This window comes from Rhipicephalus sanguineus, chromosome 9, assembly GCF_013339695.2.
Source record: "Rhipicephalus sanguineus isolate Rsan-2018 chromosome 9, BIME_Rsan_1.4, whole genome shotgun sequence".
NCBI lineage: Eukaryota > Metazoa > Arthropoda > Arachnida > Ixodida > Ixodidae > Rhipicephalus > Rhipicephalus sanguineus.
Window position 1 is genome coordinate 53,774,536 of NC_051184.2, and position 15,659 is coordinate 53,790,194.

Genomic DNA, 15,659 nt, shown 5'->3' on the forward strand with positions numbered 1-15,659 from the left:
AAAAAAAATAAGGACTGAAGAGAAAGTGGTTGGTCAAGCGGCGAAGGACGCAAATACGACGGTGGTAGCGGCCTGGCTTTATCAACAAACGCGGGCTTTTCCACGTGACGTAGTCGGAGACCTTATTTTTTCTCTTTCCCGGTGCCAACTCGTCCACCTCCCGCCAAAACATCGACGCCACTTATTCCCTCGAAATTCCCGCCTCAAGCAAGCACGCCCCGTGCCCACCTGTGTCTCTTCAAACGGTTCTCGCGGAACCGGTTCAAAAGACACGCCGCAAGAGGCCGCCACTGCCGCCGAACTGCGCACGCGCGCGCTCACGCACGTACCCAAAGAAAGCAAGTAAAGAACAATCGAAGCTGCGCTCCACGAAGTGCTGCGCGCCGCAAATGCAAAACAACGCAAAAGATGGCTGCTGCGCGGTGGCGTGATGCCCCTTTGCGCAGTCATTGGCCAAACGCCGCTACGTCACGGCCACACCTGCAACGTCACCAGGACATGTCCTCCTCTCTGCAAACGTCATCAAATGCGCGTTTTGCGTGTGCGGGCGAGAGAGAACGAGTCGGCTGGCTCCGCCGCTTGTATTGGCATTTCTTCTCTCCCAACATCGTACGATGCCGCGAGCATACCCCCCCTTTGAAAGCCCTCATACGCTTCTAGACCGAGCCGTGTCGCGGACGGCGCTTGAGCTTCGGAGCTCCGTCGCACATTTTTTTTTTTAAGTATACACCCCCCAACTCCTTGGAGCCGTCCTGCCCAGTGCCTGTCCCCCAAGAAGCCCCAGTGCGACACCTTGACTGTGTTATTCTTTTCGTGAAGTGGTGTTTATCTACACCGTGGGATCTTGTGTTTCTTCAGAAGTGCGCGCTGAAACTCCTTTTGGATGGCCGGTGTATTACGTCGTGGTGCGGCGTCTCCTACAAGCATGGGTGCCTTGAGGTGGAGCATCTCGCCCCTGCGGTCAACGTCGTCTCTGGTGGTCGCGAGCTTCGCCATCGTGCTCATCGCCGTCGCGTGTTGCGGCGTACGGACAGTGGATGCTTCGAGTGAGTATTATTGTTATCACCGGCACTACTGCGTCGTCATCATCGAAGGCTTGAATGCGAAAGTGAGGTGGCGTGAGCGGCGACGGAGGCAAAAAAAAAAAAAAAAATTCGGAGGCAGTGGCGCGCCGCGCGCGCCGGTTCTTTCTGCAGGCGTGGCATCGCGCGCTCGCTCCCCATACATTCTAAAACGCCGGCATGGGCCTGGCGCCGGCAAAACTGCGCCGTTTTGAAATGGTTCCTTCTCGAACTTTCCTAACGTGACACGCAGTTGGTTCGAGACTTTAACCGCGCTTGAAAACAGAAAAAATGCGTTTTCTTTTTTAGGCCACGTAGCCGGTAACCGCACACGGTTTGCCGGCACGAAACTGCGGAAGCGTAGAAAAAAAAAGAAGGAAAAAAATAGACGCCGGCTCGCATGCCTCCTCTCTCCCTTAGGCCTTGCTCGCTCCCTGGAATGTACTCGTTTCTTTTTGAAATTAGGCGCGCGCGCCCGGCATTCTATTTGTCTCGATAAAAAGAACTCGCTATCGATGTTTCGTGGAATTCGAACGGAAAGCTGTTCGCCGGGCGGTGTTGCATCATTCAAACTCGTCAGGAGAACGGGGCATTAATTCATTTGCAATGCATTGAGAACTGCCGAATCCGGGACGATATTCGTTCTAAAGCTTGTGGAAGGTAGAGTTTCGAAGCGTAGGACTACCGCAGATCGTCAAAACACTCGCAGATGCTTTTGCTCAACCGGAGTGCATAGCCGGCCGGTTGTTAAGCCACGCTCGCGGGGTCATTGAAACGCGGCGGCCGCCTTTTCCTCCGCCGAGCCGGCATTGCCCGCCGTTGAAAACGGTGTAGACCCTCTTTTCTGGCGCATCTCTTCCTCCTCGATGGCGAGATTTCTCCCTTTCTCATCATCATCTTCGCGCTTCAGTCTCGTACTTGTCTAGGCGTTCTTTTTTGTTACTTAATATTTTGTATCTCCTCTCTGGGGAGCCAATCTTGCCGCCGGCCGCTCCTGTGGAGTCCGGCACGTTAGTTGTTGCAGACCGATGCGCTTCTGTTCTTTATGTGCTTTGATTTCGATCGCCGTCTGCTGGCGAATCGAGTGCTGACGTCGCACTTCTAGGTACACGTGCGCGCCTGTGGGGGCTACCGTGCTCGTTGAAAAGCCGGTAGAGGCCTTGTTTCATAATGTAACGTAAACTAACCAAAACTTTAAAACGATAACCCTTCGATCGTTGCCCCCAGACGAGGTATAACCGTGCAGGGCAGCTAGCAGACGAATTTCCTAAATATTTGTCGTCTGCTCGCGCCGTCTGCGATACTTCTGCCACGCGGTGCACTTTTCGATCGCTATCGAAACCGATGGGGATCGAGTTTTTCGCTCGCGATTGGCTTTATCTACGCAATATGCGTGGGGAGGCACCGATTGCGGTCGACAAATTCGATCGCGATCGAAAGTGAGCCGCCTGACACCTGTATTAGGTAGGCCTGTTCCAGCCAGGTAGAGGTGTTCTAGCAGACGAATCACCCGACTTGTCTGCTGGGAAATTTTGGTGACGTGTACTTGAGAAATCTGTGTACCTCGAAGTAACCTCGCAGGACGTAATTAGCTCCACATGCAGACAAGTACTGTTATTCTTCGGCAGTCTACCTTCAGACCGCTGAAGTGAGATTCACCCCGTTTAAGAGCCGTCTTGTAAGCTACTCGTAATTAACGAGTAGCTTCCAAGACTGCTAAATAAGATAAGACAAAAAGAGGGACTACGCAGAGCGGTAACTAACGGAGCATTCGCCGAAAAACAGACTACACGTGGTGCACTAACAGACGGATAATCGAGCCGTTAAGCTACTCGTCTTGTAAACTACTCGGCAATTCCGAGTAGCTTACAAGATGTCTCGATTATCCGTCTGTTAGTGCACCACGTGTCGCCTGCTTTCGGCGAATGCTCTGTTAGTTCACCGGAACACCGCTCTGCGTAGTACTTTCTTTTTGTCTTAGTTATTTGCGCTGGCTGCGCACGCGCAGTGCATAAAGGATTAACCATTGTGCCGTCCTGTCTTCTCCGAAGATCGAACGCCTAGCCAGTCCTTTCCGTAAGCCGCGCGATTGTGCTGTCGCGTTCCTCGTTCCACAAATAACCGCTGCCAAAAGAAGCAACGCGGCCTTCTCAGCAAGTGGTCCGTCGTTATGTGGCAAGAAAAAGCGGAGCTCGCGTTATCGGTATGACGAAATTAAGGCTCCCTACAGCTCTTTCTTTCTTCTTCTTCTACTTTTTTCTTTCTTTTTTTTTGTATTCCGATATGTAAATCTTCCTTGCCACTTAGCCGGGACGACGTACAACGTGGTGAACGCGGAAAAGAAAGCTTGCCGCCGCGTTGCAATCGTCGACAGATATGTTTATACAAAGTGTCGCGCGATCGCGGCTTGCGCTAACTCCACTGTTCCGAGGCAATAGGAGGAAGTTCTCTGGTGACGTCACTGTGCGGTCCGTAGTACGCGAAGTGACGCGCGAAACCCGAGTCTTAAGACAATCGGTTACCGGCGCAAGTTTCCTCTCAAAGAGGAATATATCCATTTCTACTACTGCTGCTAGCATCACCTCCACCACTTCTGCTACTACTATACACTCTTAATCAGGCCCTGGTTAAATGCTGCCTATATCCAGGAAACCGGACGAAAATGTCCGGTTTCCTGGCTGTATCTGGTACCTTAAGCGGGACCTCATTAAAGGGACACTAAAGAGCAAAACGATTTTTCTCATATTAGTAAAGTGCTCTTTCACGATACCAAAAAACACCACGCTTGCGGCGAGAAGACGCTTAGTAAGCGAGAAAACGCGCAAAAACAAAATGCGGGTGGCGACGCCACCTTGAAGTTTCTACACCATTCGCCGTGACGTCACATGTTTTGACGGCGCCTGACTAGGGACTACGTAGTTCTAACCGATAAAAGACGAAGTACATTGTCCTCTGAGGGGAGCCATAGACTTAACATACCCAAGTTTGGGGTAATTTTGTTGAGCCAATGGCGCCAAAATACGATAAGTACACTTTGAAATCCGTGACGTCACGCGGGGAGTTTTCGGCGCGAAATATAAAAATGAGAACTTGAACTTGATTTTCTCCTCTATTAACAAACCTGCGATAGCGAAATTAACGACATTATAGAGTTGTCAGAGCACAATTTAACGATCTAAACCGATTCATCGTTTGTCTTTAGTGTCCCTTTAAGAGTGTACTGTTACTACTGTCGCCACTACTTACTACACTACTACGAGTACCACCACCACCAACTATTAAAAGGAAGCAGTGAAGCTGTAAACACAGTGTGATGCTTAGAGTAGGGGATCTCCGTAAGTTTGATGATACCATAACAACGTGTACAAAGAGATTCAGATATTTAGGTGCATGGTCTGATGAAAACGGTAGTTTCATGAGGCTATAATCAATGCCAGTGCGCGCATATGAGCGCAGTAATTGGATTCGTCCTCCAGTAAAGTCAACCAATATGACGAGGATTTAATCTACCTGCGTTTGATGGATCAACTAATGGTTTCAATAAGAAAGAAAAGACGGTCAACCGATGAAAATTGGCTGTTTTTTTCGACGACAGACCCCAGTGACAATGATTTGCCGCAAAACCAAATGAAGCTTCCCGGTCGCTTTCTTTTTTAAGTAGCTAATTAGCTTTTTTTTTTTCTGAGTATAATTACGTAGCTCATTTTGCGAGTGCGGGGCTATTTCACTCCTGTTGTGAAATTTAATTAAAAACAGAGCCCTTCGACGATTACCACGCGATTTGTCTCTCCACAAAGAAAAAAATAATTTGTGCCTCCAATGCCGTATTAATTTTCTTACAGTTAATTGTCCATCACTGTAGACTCCATTAGAGCAAACCTCTGTAAACAAAACTGGCAACGGCAGCAGCTTTGTTTCACATAGGGATGTAGAACTAACGAAGACCAAGTACACGAAAACACTTTAAAGTCTGACTCAAACTTAATGTCAACTCATATAATTAGGTCAAGCACTAAGTACCGTACGACATGTCACAGTAATCGAAAAGAACCGAGCTCATTCGCATTCTTATGTCAATTGCAGCAAAACAGCAAGCGTTCACAATAAGGCGCATGAAACCAGGAACATAACGTAGCAATCAACTTTCAGGCCTAATTAAACTATTACTGACCTCACGCAATACACGATGAATAATATTTTTTCGAGAAATGTCGCTCGCTTCTAACAATTCTTTCGGGCGCGCTTGATAATCATATCGTGGTTTTCTTGCGCAAACCCACATCAAATTTAGTCTTTACGAAGTAATGCTTTGAGGTCGGGCGCTTACTTTCTGTGAATTCACCTACATGAGACCGTTTTTGTTTGTTTTTTCTTCGTTATTGGATATTCAAAGCTTGTGTTTGTGCAGGCGTCTGTGTATTTGTCTATCATTTCTGGACTCGAGCACGAAACAAGGTGTCAGTGCACTGTTTGTATTGTGTTAGACATCGGCTGCCATACTTCGCGACAAGTTTTTTTGTTTGTTTGTTTGTTTGTTTGTTCTTTCGTTTTGTATGCTAAGCGACAACGAGATATGCGGTGACGCCCACGGACATCAACCTCTCCTATTTCACAGTCAAAAAAAGAAAAGCTCCGGTTCCGTCGTTAAATATAGTTTCTGCTTGCAGCGGAAGCAAGGGTGGTGGCCTTTATCGCGACTGCGGGTGCCGCGCTAATGGCGTATCAGATTTCGCTGAAAACCAGAGTTAAACGACCCGACTCCCGGAAAGCTGTGTCGCTTGTGCGATAACGTCGGAACTTGTGTACATAGATATGTTGATATCGTGTGCGTTGGTCAATTTGCTAACGCCAAGTGTCTGTCGAGTCGTGCGGAGATTATCAGACTCATTTCTCCTTCCTTTGTGTTCTTATTTGACGCGTGCCACCGTTATTAGAGTCAGAACGGTAGCGCCGCGCGGTGTTAATTTAACTCGCACGTGATAGCTCAAAATCAAAGCTCGCGAGGACGCGCGTTCGACTCCCTGCCACGGCGATCGCATTTCACTTGATGAAGGCCGAACGCAAAAGACACCCGTGTACTTAGGTTTATAGGTTCGCGCGAAAGAACCCCAGCTGGTCAAAAACCCCGGCTGGTTCACCACTACGGCGCGTCTCATAATTATTAGTCGAATAGCCTCGACGCATGATGAATAGATAGATCACTCACGATAGTACGGCACAATATGGAACGCCACAAGCACAACACTATCATCGTATCGCCTGACCGTTCAGTCATAAAAGTAAGCAAACTCTCTCTCTCATTTTTTTTTCGTATTCGTACTTATCTATCCTATCTTCTTTCCTCTTTCTCTCCTCCTACCTTTCTTCTATCTCTTATCTCCTTCCGAAAATGTAGGCAGGCGTTGTGCCCCTCTATAGGTGGCCCTTTTTCAGACTGCCATCTCCCTATTTTCCTCTGTGTCCCCGTGTATTTGCGTTCTCGTATCAAATAATAACAATAATTCTGTCACATATATCCGACTACTCGCGTTTGCGCCGTGCTCCCGACCGGGCTGCAGAAATTAGGCGCCTTTTCCTCTTCAAACCACTACCACCATCCGCCAGTATACGTGAAAAGAAAGACGGAGTACAAAACGTGATTACAAAGATGGCGATAATAACGAAGCGCTTCCGGGTGTGTATGTCCGACGATTTCGCGCCGGTCGATGTTGTCTGTAGGCGACTGGCGGCCGTGGCGTGGTGTGGCGTGGCGTGGTCTTGCGTGGCGTGGCGCGGAGGTCGCCGGAAGATCAAGCGCCCTTGTGTGGGCGCTGGTCGAGCGGATCGATCGGATTCGCGCCATGGACGCTCGCGGGCGCCCCGGTCTGTTATACGCAAGCAGCGCCGGTAGTGGTATACCCCCTATCCCTTCCTCCACGTTAGCACTCCTTAAGAAGTTCTGGCGGGCAGTTTGGCTCGTAGCTTTTTAGACGTTATTAAACTGCGCGTAAAGACGAGGGCACCAGTAAGAAACATACTGAACACCTCGAGCGCAGACTGCGCCGACAAACGTAAGAACATTGTCGAATAAGAGTCCAGTCCGAGAGAAGCGGCCAGACGAAACACCGCAAATTGTGGTAACCAATCACACACCGAGCTTCGCGCGTTTGAAGGAAACCGAAAAAAAGAAAGCCTGATGTGAACTCAACTTTAACCAGAGTAAAAGTGAAAGGATGAGGTCGTGACATCGCTTGAAGATAACGTAAAAGATTGACCGTTCGGCAAATGTAAAGATGCACGTGTCGTAAAACCACACGAAAACTAAAAAAAAAAAATATGACACAATGAAAGAAAAACAATTAACAGAGGTGAAGATGAAGGCGACGGGATTAAGAGTTACGAAGTGACTTGGCGCACGCGATTGCGCGAAGTGATAAGTGTTGTGGCAACGGTCACCTTCGTCGTGCTTCTTGAGTTCGTACTTGAAATTGTTTGCTTTTTTTTTTTAAGACTACCTTAGACCGTACATCTCCTTGGGTCCTTTATCACTCTGGCATCCTGCGTGTTTGCTTTTTTTCCCGCCTAAAACAGGATGGGCGTTGGTAGTTTCCTTTTTACCTGGATTCAACCTTAATTATGTGGAATCAAAGGTCGTTCACATAGTTTGCGGGGGCTATGCACCTAAAGTAAAGTTTCCGTTTTACGTGGTACAATTGCTAACCGTTCACCCATACGCAGCGCGAACGCTAGGAAAATGAAGCAATTAGCTAATTATAAGAGGGACAAATGGCAGTCGTCTCTTATGCAGCCGTGTCACTTGAGGCCCAATGTAGAGGTCCCCCCTCGTTGAAGAAAGACTTCTTCGGTGCCTCGTCTCTCCATTATAGTGAAGGAGCACGCCATCTTCGATCATTCGTTCAAGTCTTCGTCATGCTTGATGATCAGGTCGGTGATTAGCGCCTCTCAACTACAGCGACACGCTACTCTGGCCTCTGACGCTGTCTGTGTAACGGCGAACGAATGTGCCGCCGTAGAGGCGTGCAATCAGTGCGCGTACAGAGGTGTGGTGTGTGTACGCGTACGGTTCATTCGGTGTTGTAGTGAGTGTATACTGTTGCCTGCCGAGTAATCTAGACGCGGTGGTATTTAATTGTCGCTCGTTTCGCAAGCATCGACGCGTACGGTCTCTGACACACTTATCTAGAACGCGGGAGCGGTGTACCAAGTTTGGAGTATACCAAGTTTGGAGTGTACCAAGTTTGGAGTATACCAAGTTTGGAGTATATCAAATTTGGAGTACCAAGCTTAGAGTACCAATAACAATTGTCATGACCTACCAACTAGCCCAAGCCGCTACCCTTCTAAGTTAGAGTACCAAGTTTAGTGTACCAAGTTTGGTGTACCAATAGCGGTGTACTTGACATTGCTTTGCACGCGGTGCACGCCTTAAAAGGGACTAGATGCTAGAGCTGCTCGCGGCGTATGTGGCGCGAGACCGGCTTCGATTTTGAACATGCACTGACCTCCGCACCAGGCACGTAGGCAAGGGGGGGGCCCGGGGGGCCCGGGCCTCCCCCGAAATTCGTCCAGCCTTTTATGTTCCCGGGCAATTTTTTTTTCTTTTTGCCATGAAAAGACTTTCTTTCGAATAATTAGGCCTTGGGCCCCCCCCCCCCCCCCGAAAAAAAATCCTGGCTACGTGCCTGCTCCGCACGTTGTACCACACCTGGCCGATAGCTCCTGTCGCGAAGGTTGTTGGCGTTTCGTAACTTATCTTTTTTTTTTTTTTTTTGTCGCCTTGTCCGGCGTAGATAGTCAGAAGCGGAGTGGGCGAGAGAAAAATTTTGAAGGTTATCAGACGGCGTAACGAGGCCTAGCTACATAGCGGTGGCGCGATTTGACGTGACCGTGAATGGGCTGGGCGCGTGGTGTATTGAGCGAGTGTTGTAAAAGTGGTGTAGAGGATGAGTTGGCTCTCACGTATTGATGGTCCGACGATATGCATCGGGAAAGAACTGCACGTGGTTAGATTGAGTATCTGATCCATTCTTTTTTTTTTTTTTTCTTCTCCTGGTTCTTACTTTGAAGCCACGTTTCGGTGCGCAAGATTGCCACCGAGATTGGCGCATGCGCAGTAGCGCGTATCCAGAATCGTCCAGAAATCCAGAAAGCAGCCCAGAAATCGATACGATAAACGAAACTAGGTTGTTGATATCGATGCAAAGCGGCGCAGAACAGAAAAGTCTACTGCCACCCGGTTTTTTGCGTGTATCGTTAGTAGAGATCTGTGAAAAGAACGCCAGTTTGTACAGATTCACGACATTGACATAAGAAACTGTTCTTTATACCCATTCCGGAGACATTTTTATCTTATCAGGATCAGTCTTTGATGCGTGGTTAACGCCAAGATACCAAGCTGTTTTTATGCTTGAGCGCAGATTAAAATCTCGCTAAATGTTTAACTCACTGGATTCCAAGAGATGGCAAACGCGTGAGGGGGAGACAGAAGGTGGGTAGATGAGATTAAGAAGTTTGCAGGTATAACGTGGCAGCAGAAAGCACAGGACCGGGCTGATTGGCGGAACATGGGAGAGGCCTTTGCCCTGCAGTGGGCGTAGACAGGCTGATGATGATGATGATGAAATGGGTTCGTGCTTCTCTTGTAATCAGATACGTCGTTCTGGCAATGTAACTATGCATATCGGCGGTTTGGCAGCTAAGCCACGCTACAGGCGACATGCAAGGGATAACCTTTTTCAGCTGAGAAATATGCGGGGATCCAACAGAAATGTAAGGCAGTAGAGCCAAATCGTCTGCATATCTTAAGCTTGTCGCGCGCGGACATGTACTTCTGTTAATCTGATCTTGAATGCGCTCGTATTTTTGGCATAATACGCGTAGTATCCTGCCTCCGTTCTCTTGCGTGAGCCACATATATTATCTGTCCCAATATTTACGGCCAGAAGGGTGGCAGAGTCGATTAACCAACTCAAGGTAACGCGGCTGCTGAAAATGGTGCAGCACACTGAAGCAGACGAATGGCTTATAGTTAATTCGTTTGCCAATTCATCATTGTTTCCTTTTATATTACGCTTTCTCCTGAACTCAATCGATAGACTTCAGATTGACTATAACAGTTGGGCTAGTTGAGGTGACGCGTTAAACGCAAAAAAAAAAAAAAAAGCGAGTAATTTGACACAACCTGGCTCAGAATCGGACGAGGAAGAATCGCTATAGTCTGTCATTTCAAAGTCGTCTGTTCATTCCGCACACTTTTGTCGTCTGCTCATCATGGATGCGCGCGCATCTTCCTGCAAGAATCGCAACCAGACGGGGCGACCCACCAGACGGGTCTACATACGAGTACGCCACGATGACCACGATATTCTTGTAGCAGTTCAACAAAACACTCTACCGCGCACGCGCCCAAACCAGCCCTCTAAACCAAACCGGTAAACGGTGATCGAAAATTGGACATCGTAAACAGAGCAAACGAGCAACCGCTTTTGGCTCGATCGTTCCCGAAACGTGTCGTCTGCTATCTCACCCTCTCTACTTTCGCGTGTGTGTGTGTGTGTGTGTGTGTGTGTGTGTGTGTGTGTGTGTGTGTGTGTGTGTGTGTGTGTGTGTGTGTGTGTGTGCGGTGTGTGTGCGTGTGTTTCTAACAGCAAGATGTCGAATCGAACGTTGGCATGCTCGAGCTATATAAGCGCCAAGCGCGAGAAAAAACGTTGCCTTCGTTTTTTTTTTTCTTTCTTTCTCATAGCCAGGTAGCTGACCTTGATCTTGATTTGAGCGAACGCTGTAAGGAGCTTGCGCGTCGCTCCCCCCCTTTTCTTGGCTTCCCGAATTGCTCGCTCCAGCGACCAAGTAAGCAGGCGGTGCATGGGTGGCGCGATATGTGCCGCCATTTCCTTTTTCGTTCCGTGGCAACATTCTCGTGTGTTTATATATATGTACGGGGGAAGGATGTTTAAAACATGCGGACTCACGAGCGCCCGTCTGTTATGGCTTTAGCGCGCTCACACAAACAGACTGCGTGGCGTGTTTCGTCTGCTTTTCGATTTGTGTGGAGTGGATCCGTCTGCTTCGATCGTTCGTGCCCGAGGCTGTAGCAGACGACGCAATGGCCGTCTCGTCTGTTGATTGATTCTATAGCGTGCTGCCTCATTTTATGTATGCTTCGCGGGGTGCGGCTGAATCGTTTCGTCCGCTACCGTGTCTGTCCCCTTCTTTCGATTGGACGCCTTGATGCGCACGCTTTGTCGACGTAACAGATAAGTGCGTGGATTGGCTTGTTTCAAGCGCGCTGTGCTGCGCACGCCATTAAATATCTCATGTGCTGTGGACGAAAATGGTAAACGCGAGTTTTTAATTTGAAACGCGTCTATAGGTGCCTGTGCGTGCCGCAGTAGCACAGTGTACGCGCATCAGGTGATTTATTTTTGATTTCGAGTTTTCGGGTACAAGTCGCGCTTCCAATTTCGGAGTAAGCGGCTTCTTCGCCTGGCGCGTTTATCGACAGCCGAAGCCTTGGGTTTGGCATCGATCTAAAATCCGTGACGCATCACGCCTACCTCGCAGGAAATGAATAAGCGATACTGAATAGCGATGCGGCCTTTCCACGCAAGATGAGGCGGTCTTGTTGTACGTACGTTGGTGTGTGTATACACATGTACAATTGAAAATCCCCCCCCCCCCCTGGTTACGCCAGTACAAATCACACACCCCTTCCCACACGACCATCGCGAATACACAACGTAGCCCCCCCCCCTCCCCCCCCCCAAAAAAAAATAAAGAAATTTCATATGCATGTGTTCGCTCAGGAGCGAATATTTTTAACAGTGCAGAAAATGTCATCGCCAATCTCTGCTTATATGCCAGCGACGGCCACCACGTGTCCGCATTCTCAAAAATAAAAATAAAAACCAAAACCGACCGCGGGTAGCTAATCCGAACAGCCAAGCAGCAGTCACAAGTCGAACAAAAATGGACTTTCGTAAAGGCAGGAATACTCCCCGCCCGGTATCGGCAGTGTTCGAACTCGATTTAGGAAACAAAAAAACTGAAAAATAATGGCACCCACACATACACACACAAACGTACGACTGTATATATGTTGGCATGGCGCGGAATGAGTGACCACATACGCTGCTTGCTCGCGCAGGCAACGCGCAACTTGAAATCCGTTTCGCGTCGTTTGCCGGTTACTGCCTCTGTGCCGTTGTAACATCGTAAGCTACTGCAGGAGGAGTTGAGAGGGAATGAACTGTAGGCGTTTTTTTTTCTTTATTTTTTGCTCGTTAGCTCTTCTCCGAAGCGTGCCATGAGATGTTGCGAAAACTGCCTCGCCTGCCTGCGCTTGCTTCTTGAGTGCGCTGCCCTCTTAGTATGTGCGTGTGTGTATTTATATATACACACATACTCGGCAACGCTGAGTTGCGCGCGTGCGCATAATATCTGCGCGGATGTTGTATACATATTAGAGCGGGCAGGATGCGAGTGCGACGCATGCCGACGCTGTTCGGCGAAGCGCTAATTGAGGAGCCGTGATTAGAGATAAGATAATAAGTGCGTGTGCGTCTGTGTGTGTGTTTTGCGAAAAACTACTCATATTCGCCTGCAGTTGTACGCTATAATGTGGAAATGTAGATACGTTAATTATATTAGGTTAGGTCATTATCTAAATAGTATGTTTTGCTGGGCGAAAAAAAAAAGCAAATTTCTACGTCCGTAAGGAAGCAAATGACTGGACCAAGATTCGTCCTACGATTCTGCGTAAAATTGCAAAAACAAACAAACAAAAAAAATCCTCAGGTGAAATTTTTACAATCGATATTGCTTTGATATGTATCGCCAATCAGCTGCGACCGTGACAGTTTCGTGGCAGTTGGCAGCGACCGTGACAGCTGCGACAGTTTCGAGAGTGCGCTGAAGAAAATATAACCAATACTGACGGTGGCGTTAACCGGATTAAGGACAGAAGCGATTGGTGATATTGTCTTTGGTCCACTGTCCTCCTGATCAGTGATTACGCAGTTCTTTTCTAAAGGACACGACTTGAACAATGGCGGTACTTTGATTTGTTGCTCTCAATTATAGCGATCGTTATCTCTCAGTCCGTCACGCTCTTTCGGATAAAATTTGGTTAAATCTTTCGATAACTGGTGCCCAACGACAAGGTCGGTTCGTTTTATTTTACTTTTTTTTTTGTTATCAGTACGTGAGAGTGCCTGGAGAAGGTTGTTTCACGTTTTTAGTTTTGCAACGCTCGCGTTATCGCTCGGCCTCTTCACTCCTTGCCAAGCGCGACCTCCAGTTGATTCGAGATAAGAAGCTTCGATGCTTCGATAAGAATTCCTATAGCGCTCCGATTTTAGCCAATGATAGCGCGGCGATCAGTACGCGCCGCCTCTCCACCGCCTCCTGCCTACTGTTGATTGGCCTCGTGACAAGCGAAACGCGAGATATATCGAGTCTTATCTCATCTTTGTTTCACGACATACCCGGATAGCCTTGAAACCGCAACCCCCACGCAGCTTCTTCTATCTTTGTTCGGAATTCCCGCCCAAACAACGCTTTCCTGCGTTTGTTTTTCAGACTCATACCCGTTATAGCTGGGTCACTGAGCGCTTCGGGGCGAACATTTTTTTCCTTTTCTCGGCTGTTCGGTGGCGTGATCTCGTGACGTCACGGCCTTTTGCGTGCTGTGATACGCGTCTTTCGTTTGTTTTTTGTTTCATTTTACGCGCCACTTCCTTTTTCTATGTGCTACGGCACCGATAGCGTCGATGAAATCGGACTCGCACAAATTTGAAAAGCTCGTCAAAGTTTCAACGCGTTGAGTGATGAATTCGTTTGAAGTTACACGCTGTTGAGTTCTTATTCCCGATTGAGGAACATAATCGGAGTGTTCCAGTAACAGATGAACTTCATTTAACTGGTTATCAGCGCATACCTCGAGACAACACCAGCGCATACCTTAACACCCGGTAATATGTTTTTTTTTTTAAAGATATAGCTGCGGATTAAAGTGAGGATTAAGTGTGTGTATACAAAGTTAAACTGTTTAATCCTCATCGACAAACATACCGCGGGTTAGGTCGACTTTGACGTTGCAGTGAAAGTTGTATCGCTGTTCGCGTTATCATCTCGGGTTACGAGGGGGTTGACGAAAGGACCAAGGTTTCGAATACAGGCGGGGTGTCAGATAATACATCTATAGAAGCGGACGTGCTGATTATAGTTGCAAACTAAAAAGAGGACGCGATAACTTGCCGTATCTGTTAGTTGAATGCCTCACGGCCACGTTTGTCGCGCCAAGGAAGGTTTTCTGCTAGCCTTGCGCGTATTACACCTTTTAATTTCAATGCTGAAATCGCCGCAGTATATGTTTCCGCGTGCAGTTTAATAAGCGGTTGGGCACTTTGCGGTGTCGTGTAGGTGTAATTTACCGTGCAGCTTATCAATATTTCATTTTTTTTTGCACATGTTTTCTAAGACGGCTCTACAGAAGTTATCTGGAAGACTTTGTAGAAAAGTGCCCGCGCAAAAGTGAATACGTCGGATGCGGATAACAATAAGAGCAAAAAAAAAAAAGAAAAGATAGTTGAAGGTATACAGTCGCGCTCAATACGACTTGCAACACGGCAGCGCGTGGCCTCACTAGTTCAAAGACTGCGCATGGCTTCAACATACCCTTATTACCGTAACTAAATGTTGTTCTCTTATTTGGGATCATCCGCAAATGAGAGAACATCATTTAGTTCTGGAAATAAGGGCTAGTGGAGGCCATGGGTGATCTTGGAGCTGGTGAGGCCACCCGATCCGTACATGAATAAGGGAGAGAAAACAATTATGCTGATTAATGGGTTTCACTGGCCCAAGGCCTAGGGGTGGCCAAAGAAAAGAAAAGCTATACGAAGCCAGAATGCATTTGCCAAGTTGTTAGCTCATGTACTATGCGGTGACTTCGTTGAATATAATCGTAATATTGTTCTTCTCGTTTCTTTTTCTTCAGGCCAGTGCTCGACGAGTCAGTTCAAATGCGCCAAGCACGAGAAGTGCATCCCGAAGACGTGGCGATGCGACGACGAGAACGACTGCGGAGACGGCTCTGACGAGGAGAACTGCGGTGAGTGTTTTGTCAATTCTGTGGACAGTTAATTATTACTACTAATAAACTGAGTGCTCGTTCATCGCTGTCACCTGTATATACTGTCCTCGGGCCCCAGCGCGTACTGACGCGTCGTTGAATTTCGCCACTATACAGCCTTTGAAGATGAACAGGTTAGGGGCTTAAAGAAGTTAGTTAGTTAGTTAGTTAGTTAGTTAGTTAGTTAGTTAGTTAGTTAGTTAGTTAGTTAGTTAGTTAGTTAGTTAGTTAGTTAGTTAGTTAGTTAGTTAGTTAGTTAGTTAGCGAGGGAGGGAGTTAGTGAGTTAATGAGTGATTGGATGGGCGAATGAATGAATCAGAGAGAGAGAGAGATAACGAAGGAAAAAGGTCAAGCTAAACCAACTCGGAGTTGTCATCTAGGTATAAAAAGGCCGCTGATGGACTCCGATGATTCTGAGAACAAGAGTCAATTGTTGAGTGGTTAGTCCCGCCGAGCCGGTGGA

The 15,659-nt window shown here is 47.8% G+C and overlaps 1 protein-coding gene across 2 annotated transcripts in view; it reads left to right on the forward strand.

Annotated features, from left to right (window-relative positions):
• The first annotated feature begins 640 nt into the window (after positions 1-640).
• The window catches only part of LOC119405169 (very low-density lipoprotein receptor), a 59,452-nt gene continuing 44,433 nt past the window's right edge, over positions 641-15,659 (forward strand). The window contains exons 1-2 of one of the 2 annotated variants that reach the window (XM_037671977.2): positions 641-1,046; positions 15,061-15,174. In XM_037671977.2, coding sequence (XP_037527905.1) covers positions 884-1,046; positions 15,061-15,174 — 277 coding nt within the window. In that variant the 5' untranslated portion in view covers positions 641-883. The remainder of the gene's footprint in view (positions 1,047-15,060; positions 15,175-15,659) is intronic. The other variant, XM_037671978.2, reaches the window with a different exon arrangement.